The sequence below is a fragment of the Harmonia axyridis genome, chromosome X, assembly GCF_914767665.1.
Source record: "Harmonia axyridis chromosome X, icHarAxyr1.1, whole genome shotgun sequence".
Classification (NCBI taxonomy): domain Eukaryota; kingdom Metazoa; phylum Arthropoda; class Insecta; order Coleoptera; family Coccinellidae; genus Harmonia; species Harmonia axyridis.
Genome location: NC_059508.1, coordinates 28,209,850 through 28,220,855, shown reverse-complemented (window position 1 = coordinate 28,220,855; position 11,006 = coordinate 28,209,850). Strand labels below are relative to the sequence as shown.

The 11,006-nt window shown below is 27.6% G+C and overlaps 1 protein-coding gene across 2 annotated transcripts; it reads right to left on the bottom strand.

The window, feature by feature from the left end:
- Positions 1-2,301: 2,301 nt before the first annotated feature.
- LOC123686679 lies at positions 2,302-4,474 on the bottom strand. Of its 2 annotated transcripts, none has more exons than XM_045626896.1 (2): positions 4,235-4,474; positions 2,302-4,183 (listed from the first exon to the last, which is right to left on the bottom strand). In XM_045626896.1, exon 2 carries the CDS (start codon positions 4,104-4,106, stop codon positions 2,985-2,987), a length of 1,122 nt encoding a protein of 373 aa, XP_045482852.1. In that variant the 5' UTR covers positions 4,107-4,183; positions 4,235-4,474; the 3' UTR covers positions 2,302-2,984. The 2 variants fall into 2 exon arrangements, with proteins under 2 accessions (XP_045482852.1, XP_045482851.1); XM_045626895.1 differs by having other exon boundaries at positions 4,258-4,474.
- Between the last annotated feature and the right edge of the window lie 6,532 nt (positions 4,475-11,006).

Sequence of the window (11,006 nt, the reverse complement as noted above, 5' to 3'; positions counted from 1 at the left end):
TTCTGATTTCTTATGTCCTATATCAATTTCATATATTGAATTCGATATCTTCTTCAAAATTTTATATGGCCCGATTCTCACTTCATCTAATTTCTTCCGGTTCATTCTATTGCCATTTTCAATGTACACTAAATCTCCCACATTAAAGTCGAACTCCTTCCTATTTTTGTCATATAATTTCTTATTATACTCATGATATTTTATACTATTCCTATATGCAGTCATTCTATCGTTTTCTAGTTGATTATAATTTTTATTTTTTTTCAGTTCATTCGGTAATATTGATGTATCTTCGCCCTCTAATAAATATTTTGGACTAAATTTCGTCACTGTATGCTCAGTTTCATTGTATTGATCTATGCAGTTATGAGCTACAGTTGTCCATGCATGCTTATTTTTTCCTTCTTTCGTTGTACATCTTATCTTATTTACTAAGGTTTGGTTGAGTCTTTCATTTAAACCATTCGAGAATGGTGCATTAACTCCTGTAAAAATCATTGTAATCCCTTTTTTCACTAAAAAATTTTTGAAATCTTTAGAGTTTATACCTGGATATTGATCTGTCAAAAGTATTTGAATATCGTGATCTTTTAGTACATTTTCTGTTAGTTTAACAAAATCATTTGCATTTTGTGTTTTCGATGTTAATATGTAAGCATACCTTGAAAAGTGATCTACTAGGAGGTGTAAATATTTTTTCGTGGATCTTGAGCCACCAAATCCACCTATTGTGTCTATGGAGACTATTTCGAATGGTTTTTTTGCGGGCCCAAGATGTGACATTAAGCCAATTTTGTTTTGTCCTCTTGTTTTATTTTTTATGCAAACCTCACAATATCTACATATTTTTCTTATGTTTTCTGATATATTTGCTGCTGTATAATGAGTGAGTATTTTGTTTTTCATTTGATTTATTCCAATATGACCAAATTCATTGTGTGTGTCCTTAATTAGTTTTTCACTGAATTCTTCTGACAGGAAAATTTTCTCTTTATTTCTTGCTTTTTTATAACACAAATTATTTTCACTGTCCATTCTCAGTCCATTTTTATTGATTTTTATATCTTTATTCTGCTTCTGGTCTTCTAAAATATCTTCTAATTTTATTAAGTTCACCACTTTTATCTTGTCTTCTTCTTCTTCAGCGTCTAGCACCGGGTTTCTGCTTAAGCAATCTGCTTCTAAGTTATCCTTGCCCGGGCGATAAATTATCTCAAAGTCAAATTGCGACAAGTAATAAGTGAGATCTCCTAGTTCTTCGTCAGTTCTAGCTTTTATATTCATCTTTTCTAGAGGTTTGTGATCTGAAAATACTTTGAAGTGTTTACCTATAAGCCAATGTTGCCAATACTTTACGGATTCTTTTATTGCTATACATTCCAAATAAATTGCTTTTTTCTTTTTCTGTGATTCGTTCAATTTCTTGGAAAAATATGCTACTGGTTTTTCTGTTTTACTATTTTCGTTCAGTTGTGGTTGTTTCAAAACGGCACCTATGCCTTGCAAGCTTGCATCTGTATATATATGAATCGGTAAGCCTGGATCGAAAATGGCTAAAACTGGTTGGGTGCAAAGAAAATTTTTCATATAATCAAATACATTTTGACATTTTTCTGACCAAATGAATTCCTGTCCTTTTCTCAGTAAATTATGTAGTGGGTCTAAAGTTATTGAATTTTTTGGTATGTATTCGTTGTAAAAATTAATTTTACCCAAAAATTGTCGAACATTTTTTCTATTTTTTGGCACAGGAAAATTTCTTATCGATATTAAATTATCCTTCATTGGCGAGATCGTGTTATGTTTTATTATGTGGCCTAAATATTGTACTGAGTCGAGTGCGAATGTGCATTTCGAGAGTTTTAATCGAAATCCTTCTTTCATGATTGCTTCTAATAACTGTGTCAAATGATCTATATGTTCTTCAAAGGATTTTGAAAATATTAAAATGTCGTCTATATAGTTAACTGTGAACTCTGATAATTTGTGTTTTCTTATTATATTACTAAGAATTCTTTGGAAAATGGCCGGAGATGTTTTTAATCCGAATGGTAGGCAAGTCCATTGGAAGTGACCTCTTTGGGTTACAAATCCCATTTTTCTTCTATCTTCAATTCGTAAAGGGATTGACCAAAAAGCAGAATTAATATCAAGCTTTGAAAAAAATTTGCAGTTTCTTGTTTTGATTACTAGGTCTTCTATTAATGGGAACGGTTGTGATTGAGGGACTATTATTCTGTTTAAATCTCTAAAATCTATGCATAATCTTGATCTTCTATTTTCATCTTTTTTAAAGGCTAAAGTTACCGGGGCAGCAAAAGGGCTATATGATTCTTCTATCAAATTTTTTTCAAGTAATTGAGATATTTGTACTTCTATTTCTTTCTTGTCATCAATTGTACATCTATAAGGCCTTTTACTACAATATTTATCTACTATGAGATCAATTCTTGCTTCATAGTCTTTTACGGTACCTATATCGTACTTATCTTTAGCAAAAATATTTTTATATTTGTTTACTAAATCTGTTATAACTTTTTTTTCAATATTATTCAAATGATTCATTGAAATATTAAAAGTATTTATCTCTACATGTTCATTAAAATTAATTTGATACTCATTCATTAATATATTAGATTCGGAATCTTTTTGTTCTATCTCTAATCTTTCATTTTGTATCAACTTAAATTTTTGAATACAATCTAGGCCTATAAGGAAATTGTACTTGAAATTTTCATTATTGATTATGAACACGTTTACATATTTTTCTATATTTAATATTTTTATTTTTAATTTTACCATACCATCTGTTTCATGAACACCATTAATCGTTCTCAAATTAGTTTTCTTTTTATAGCCATTTTTTGTCTTTACATTAATCAATTTAGCATTTATCAATGATACATTTGATCCTGGATCATAAATTGCAGGTATTTCCAAAATATCATTCAACCTAATTTTGAGTTCAATTAATGGTGGTACGATTAGTTTTTTGTATCATCGGTACTTAATTCTACATCTAAAGTTAAGTTATTTACTTGTCTCAGTTTGTTACCTTTCTTTTCTGGGTCTCTAAACCAGCATTCCATTTCGGGATGAAATCTTGTTCCTTTGTTATTATCTTTGCATATTTTACAAGGTATTTTTTCCGTTTTTCCTTTAAAGTCAGGCTTAAACTTTTTGACTTCTGAATTTTTTTTCATGGTTAAATGTTCTAATTTATTCAATTCATTATGTAGATCTTCAGATTTTACTATTTTTTCTCTATCAATTTTGTCTAATATGAAGTTGGGTAAACCCATAGCAATAAGATCAACAAGCGTATCACTATCCATAGTTTTTCTTACTTGTAATAGTAATTTTTCCTTCTTCATAGAATATTCTAATAGTGAGCCCGCTTGATATCTAAATGCTATTGCATATTTTATTGGAGACCAACCTATACATGAGAAAGTCTTACAAAAATTTTCTCTCCAATCATTCCATTCTGCTGTGATAGTGAGTTTCAATAGAGTACAATCATACCAATCTGCAGCAACTTTTTCCATAAATGATTTCAAAATTTCTATTTTATTACAATTTTCATCAATTTCGAATCTTTCACATTCTTTTTCAAAACTTCTTAACCATTGCTCTGCATTTGCATTTTTTCCATCAAATTTTCCGATAGTAAATTCTGTGGCCAATTTACCCACATTTCTCTCTCCACTATTTTCTTGGTTTTTCTTCAGTATCTTCTCTAATAATTTTTCTAATGAATGTTCTGGAGCACTAGTACTTGTAGTTGTGTCACTGCTTTCTTCACTCACTTCCTCTAAGTATACGCTTTCAAACTGGATATTTCCATCCTCATCGAAATAAGTATTTCTCATTTCTTTTGTTAAACTCACCCACACTCTCCTTGTTTGGCCTCTTTGTGAGCAAGTTTTCTTGATTTTTGTATATGCCGCAGTTTTTAGTAATTCTACATGTAATAATGCATTTGAATACTCATTTGGGATTTTGAATGTATTTCCATCCGTTGTAGTTATTCTGGTCACACAAAGCACATTTGACTTTCCATCTGAAGCAGCCAGCATTTTGAATGTGAACTTCAACTTTTCCATAGTGATTTAAAACCAGAATGTTGTTTTATAATGTTATTAAGTATCTTTCTGGTTGTAATAAAAACAGCTGTGTTTCTCTGTAAATAACAAAGCTTTTATTATTATATACACTATTTACACTTACATACATGATCTAGAATATTAATCCTACCTGTAAATAACAAAGAAACAACATTCAATGTTCTTATTCACTAATTTGTTGTTAGATAAATTTCACAATATTGCAACTCACTGTATTCGGAATGAATTCATCGATCATACTGATGATACGTTTGCGAATTTAACAACGTTCCGTATTGGTATTAAGCAATCTGATTCATTGACCTGACTACTCGCGTAATTCAATCAGATCGAGGAAATTCCTTACATATATATATATATATATATATATATATATATATATATATATATATATATATATATATATATATATATATATATATATATATATATATATATATATATATATATGTATATATATTAATTAAATAAATTTTAAAATTCAATTTAAATTATTAATTATCTTCTTAATGTAAATAAGATGCTTATTCAAGCTCTAAACTGACATTCTAGAATCACTTTCCAGTAAATCTACTATGTTACGACTTATTCCATATTAGATGAAAGCGACGGGCAAAATGTGCATATTTTAGTACTAAATCATTAAAAATGAAAATATTCAATTACAATCAAATCCAATTTCATAAAACTTTTAAAATATATAAATCCATAAATATAATTTAATGTAACCCATTTCTACTTTAATATAAACTTCACCTTGATCTGATTTAAATTTATAAAAAATATCTAAATATTAATTTCTACAAAAATATTTAACAACGACGATATAAAAGTTTCTAATTAAAGTTATTTTAATCGTGGATTATCGTTTATAGAACAGGTTCCTCTGAAAAGTAAAAATACCGCCAAATCATTTAGCTTTAAAGAACTTAACTATTAATCACTTAACTTTATAATTTACTTAATTAATAATAGGGTATCTAATCCTAGTTTATTATAATAATTTCTTAACCTCATAAAAACATAATTAAAAATATTAATAAATGAAAATTTCACCTTAAAACTTAAAATTTCTTTTTTAATTTTTAATTCTATTAATTAAAGCTAATAAATATATATTATATTTTTTGTATAACCGCTGCTGCTGGCACAAAAATTGCAAATACTAAATCTTATCACTAATTCTAAATTTTTTTAATAATTAAAAATATACACTACTAATTTATTAAATTTAAAACAATATTCATATAAATCTTGAATGAATATATATATCTAATACCATAATCAAATATCTAATTAACTAAAACCCAAAAAAGACTACATTTAGTTGAAATTTATTTTAAACAAAAAAAAATTAACTTAATTTAGAAATGATAATAATTAAATCAAATTTAAAAAATTAAATAATTAAAACTATAATTTTGAAATCTTTATGTTAACAAATCTTTGTAACTTCCTCCCGTCAAAAACGTCCCCTTAGATAATAACCAAACCTTAAACTTTTTAACTCTAAATTAAAAAATTTTCCCCCAAGGATTTACAAGTTATACCCTTAAATTTAGTGCTACCCTACTCACTAAATCCAATACTAAACAATTTAAATTGAAACAATTCTTATTGCTGACTGTTATAGCTTTATTCAAATTTAATTTTAATAAAATAAATTTTATAATAAACTGAAGCCTACCAAATATCAAAAATATTTTAAATTATCGGATTTAAAAAATTCTTGATAAATACAATAATTTAAAAAAAATAAATTAAAATTTTAAAAACTTTATGTTAACAAATCTTTGTAACTTCCTCCCGTCAAAAACGTCCCCTTAGATAATAAACAAACCTTAAACTTTTTAACTATAAATTAAAAAATTTTCCCCCAAGGATTTACAAGTTATACCCTCAAATTTAGTGCTACCCTACTCACTAAATCCAATACTAAACAATTTAAATTGTAACAATTCTTATTGCTGACTGTTATAGCTTTATTCAAATTTAATTTTAATAAAATAAATTTTATAATAAACTGAAGCCTACCAAATATCAAAAATATTTTAAATTATCGGATTTAAAAAATTCTTGATAAATACAATAATTTAAAAAAAATAAATTATAATTTTAAAAACTTTATGTTAACAAATCTTTGTAACTTCCTTTCGTCAAAAACGTCTCCTTAGATAATAACCAAACCTCAAACTTTTTAACTCTAAATTAAAAAATTTTCCCCCAAGGATTTACAAGTTATACCCTTAAATTTAGTGCTACCCTACTCACTAAATCCAATACTAAACAATTTAAATTGTAACAATTCTTATTGCTGACTGTTATAGCTTTATCCAAATTTAATTTTAATAAAATTAATTTTGTAATAAACTGAAGCCTACCAAATATCAAAAATATTTTAAATTATCGGATTTAAAAAATTCTTGATAAATACAATAATTTAAAAAAAATAAATTATAATTTTAAAAACTTCATGTTAACAAATCTTTGTAACTTCCTCCCGTCAAAAACGTCCCCTTAGATAATAACCAAACCTTAAACTTTTTAACTCTAAATTTAAAAAATTTCCCCCAAGGATTTACAAGTTATACCCTGAAATTTAGTGCTACCCTACTCACTAAATCCAATAATAAACAATTTGAATTGTAACAATTCTTATTGCTGACTGTTATAGCTTTATTCAAATTTAATTTTGATAAAATTAATTTTGTAATAAACTGAAGCCTACCAAATATCAAAAATATTTTAAATTATCGGATTTAAAAAATTCTTGATAAATACAATAATTTTAAAAATAATAAATTATAATTTTATTATTAAATAAAATAATCAAAAATTAAATTTTTTAAAATTCGAAATGAATTTAATTTCAAATTTATTAATTTTGTTCCCCCCAAAACTAAACATTTACAATTTTTATCAAAATATTTAAATTAATCTATTCTAAAAATTTTCAAAATTATATAAAAATCAAATTTATGAAAAATGAAAAAAAAAATTCCTTTCCTAATCATCAAAATTTTCAAAAATCCATAAATTTTGAAAAATTTTTAACAATTTTTCACAAAATTTTTAAACGAAATAACTTTATTACACTAACAAATAATTTTTTCAAAAAAAATTGTTAAATAATTTCCATATCACAATTTTTTAAAATTATTTAAATTAAAATTTCTAACAAAAAAATATAGATTTTTTTTTTATGAGCGATTTCCTCTTAAGCATTTATATAAAATTTTCAAAAATTACTCGAATTTTATGAAAATCCTAAATTTTTATACATAATTTTTTTAACTATGTACTAATTAAACTTAAAATAATTATAATTTTAATCAAAATATTGACATAATAACTTTATTATACTAACAAATCATTTTTTTAACCTTCAAGATCACTTTTTATCCAATAAATTAAAAATTATTCGAGACAACTAAAAAATAGACAAATTTAACCAAATATTAAAAAATTACATTTTTTTGTTAGATATTTTAATTTAATTTTTTTATGAAATCTTTATTAATTTTATTTTTCTAAATCTATTTTTCACGTAATTTTTAATAGATTTAGTTAAAATAAGAATAACTTCATTTTCATGATAAATACCATAATACTTCAGAAATAATATTTCTTAATGATAATTTAATTCATTAATACTTAGGTTTTTTTTTTTTTTTCATTAATTTTGAATTTTTCATTAAAAATTAACTTTATTAATAACTAATAATTTTTAATATATTATTAATAATTATAGATTAATTATAATTTAATTCTTATATAAATAAAATATTAATATTTTAATGTTAAATTAATTATTAATAATTTATACTCTTTATATATATATTATAAATATTATTAATATATAAAATATTTATTAATATAGAAATTCTCGAAATTCACCGTCGTTTTTATATACTGATTTACTTTATATATTCTTTCTCTTTTTTTCGGGAGTACTATTATATATCCCTCAAAATACCAATATTAAATCGGTTTTTATATATTTAAAGATGTTTATTTTAACTATTTAATTAAAATTAGCACCTAGAATATTACTAATGGTACTATCCAATGTAAGATATATTTCGCCCTTATATATAAATAATTATATATTAATAAGTAATTATTAATTATTAAATATTATAGATATATATAAATAAATTCTTTAATTAAAAAGGCATAGGGTCCAAGAGAAAGACCCTATTAAAAGACAAAATTTGAATTAATACTGCTAATAAAGTATCGATTTTAGGCCATTTTTTTTGCCCAAATTTTGACCCAAAAAATGCAAAGAATTGCAAAATTTTGCATTTTTTTCGTTTTTTTTTTAAATTTTTCAAAAAATTTGATCTTTAAAATTGACATTATAGTCTAAAAAACAATTATAACACTTGGAAATAAAAACCAATGTATGAGGAAATTCCTATTAGGGCGCCTGAAGAAAGGATCATTTTGATGAGATGAAACATGTGCAACCCACCCCTAGTTCCATCCCCGAAATTTTTGAAAAAAAATGCCAAATTTCGTGAAATTTGATGAAATTTGGAAAAAATCTTCGGATTTCAAAATTTTACAAAATAGCTGCGTGACATCCTAGTCCAAGAAAATCAACAATGTGGAACGGCTTACTTGGATAATTGTTGATTAAACAAAAAAAAGGGAATAAGAACAGTCCCTCATACCAAAGTGGTTTCCTTAGACACGTGTGTCAAGCTTTCGTCCCTGTGCAATACGATGAAAAGTGTTAGAATGAGAAACATAGAAGGAAATAACAAACGAATGAAATCAACAACAGAAGTCAGTCGTGCATTTGTGGTTACAGCAGCAATTGACCTTACCACGTAAAAGATTATAGCTACCTGCGTCTCATCCGAGTCCAAGAAAATCAACAATGTGGAACGGCTTACTTGGATAATTGTTCATTAAACAAAAAGAAGGGAATAGGAACAGTCCCTTATACCAAAGTTTTTTCCTTAGACACGTGTGTCAAGCTTTCGTCCCTGTGCAATACGATGAGAAGTGTTAGAATGAGAAACATTGAAGGAAATAACAAACAAATCAAATCAACAACAGAAGTCAGTCGTGCATTTGTGATTACAGCAGCAATTGACCTTACCACGTGGGAGATTATAGATACCTGCGTGACATCCGAGTCCAAGAAAATCAACAATGTGGAATGACTTACTTGGATAATTGATCATTATACAGAAAGAATGAAGTAAGAACAGTCCCTTATACCAAAGTGGTTTCCTTAGACACGTGTGTCAAGCTTTCGTCCCTGTGCAATACGATGAAAAGTGTTAGAATGAGAAACATAGAAGGAAATAACAAACGAATGAAATCAACAACAGAAGTCAGTCGTGCATTTGTGGTTACAGCAGCAATTGACCTTACCACGTTAAAGATTATAGCTACCTGCGTGTCATCCGAGTCCAAGAAAATCAATAATGTGGAATGGCTTACTTGGATAATTGATCATCATACAGAAAGAAGGGAATAAGAACAGTCCCTTATACCAATGTGGTTTCCTTAGACACGTGTGTCAAGCTTTCGTCCCTGTGCAATACGATGAGAAGTGTTAGAATGAGAAACATTGAAGGAAATAACAAACAAATCAAATCAACAACAGAAGTCAGTCGTGCATTTGTGATTACAGCAGCAATTGACCTTACCACGTGGGAGATTATAGATACCTGCGTGACATCCGAGTCCAAGAAAATCAACAATGTGGAATGACTTACTTGGATAATTGATCATTATACAGAAAGAATGAAGTAAGAACAGTCCCTTATACCAAAGTGGTTTCCTTAGACACGTGTGTCAAGCTTTCGTCCCTGTGCAATACGATGAGAAGTGTTAGAATGAGGAACATTGAAGGAAATAACAAACAAATGAAATCAACAACAGAAGTCAGCCGTCCAATTGTGGTTACAGCAGCAATTGACCTTACTACGTGGGAGATTATAGCTACCCGCGTGTCATCCGAGTCCAAGAAAATCAACAATGTGGAATGGCCCACTTGGATAATTGTTGATCAAACAAAAAAAAGGGAATAAGAACAGTCCCTTATACCAATGTGGTTTCCTAAGACACGCATGTCAAGCTTTCGTCCCTGTGCAATACGATGAAAAGTGTTAGAATGAGAAACATTGAAGAAAATAACAAACGAATGAAATCAACATTAGAAGTCAGTCGTGCATTTGTGGTTACAGCAGCAATTGACCTTACCACGTGGGAGATTATAGCTACCTGCGTGACATCCGAGTCCAAGAAAATCAACAATGTGGAATGACTTACTTGGATAATTGATCATTATACAGAAAGAATGAAGTAAGAACAGTCCCTTATACCAAAGTGGTTTCCTTAGACACGTGTGTCAAGCTTTCGTCCCTGTGCAATACGATGAAAAAAGTGTTAGAATGAGAAACATTGAAGAAAATAACAAACGAATGAAATCAACAACAGAAGTCAGTCGTGCATTTGTGGTTACAGCAGCAATTGACCTTACCACGTGGGAGATGATAGCTACCTGCGTGACATCCGAGTCCAAGAAAATCAACAATGTGGAATGGCCCACTTGGATAATTGTTGATCAAACAAAAAAAAAGGGAATAAGAACAGTCCCTTATACCAAAGTGGTTTCCTAAGACACGCATGTCAAGCTTTCGTCCCTGTGCAATACGATGAAAAGTGTTAGAATGAGAAACATTGAAGAAAATAACAAACGAATGAAATCAACATTAGAAGTCAGTCGTGCATTTGTGGTTACAGCAGCAATTGACCTTACCACGTGGGAGATTATAGCTACCTGCGTGACATCCGAGTCCAAGAAAATCAACAATGTGGAATGGCCTACTTGGATAATTGTTGATTAAACAAAAA

Excerpts from the sequence above, each read along its gene's own strand:
- LOC123686679 (XM_045626896.1), bottom strand. The coding sequence starts at position 4,106 with ATGGAAAAGTTGAAGTTCACATTCAAAATGCTGGCTGCTTCAGATGGA.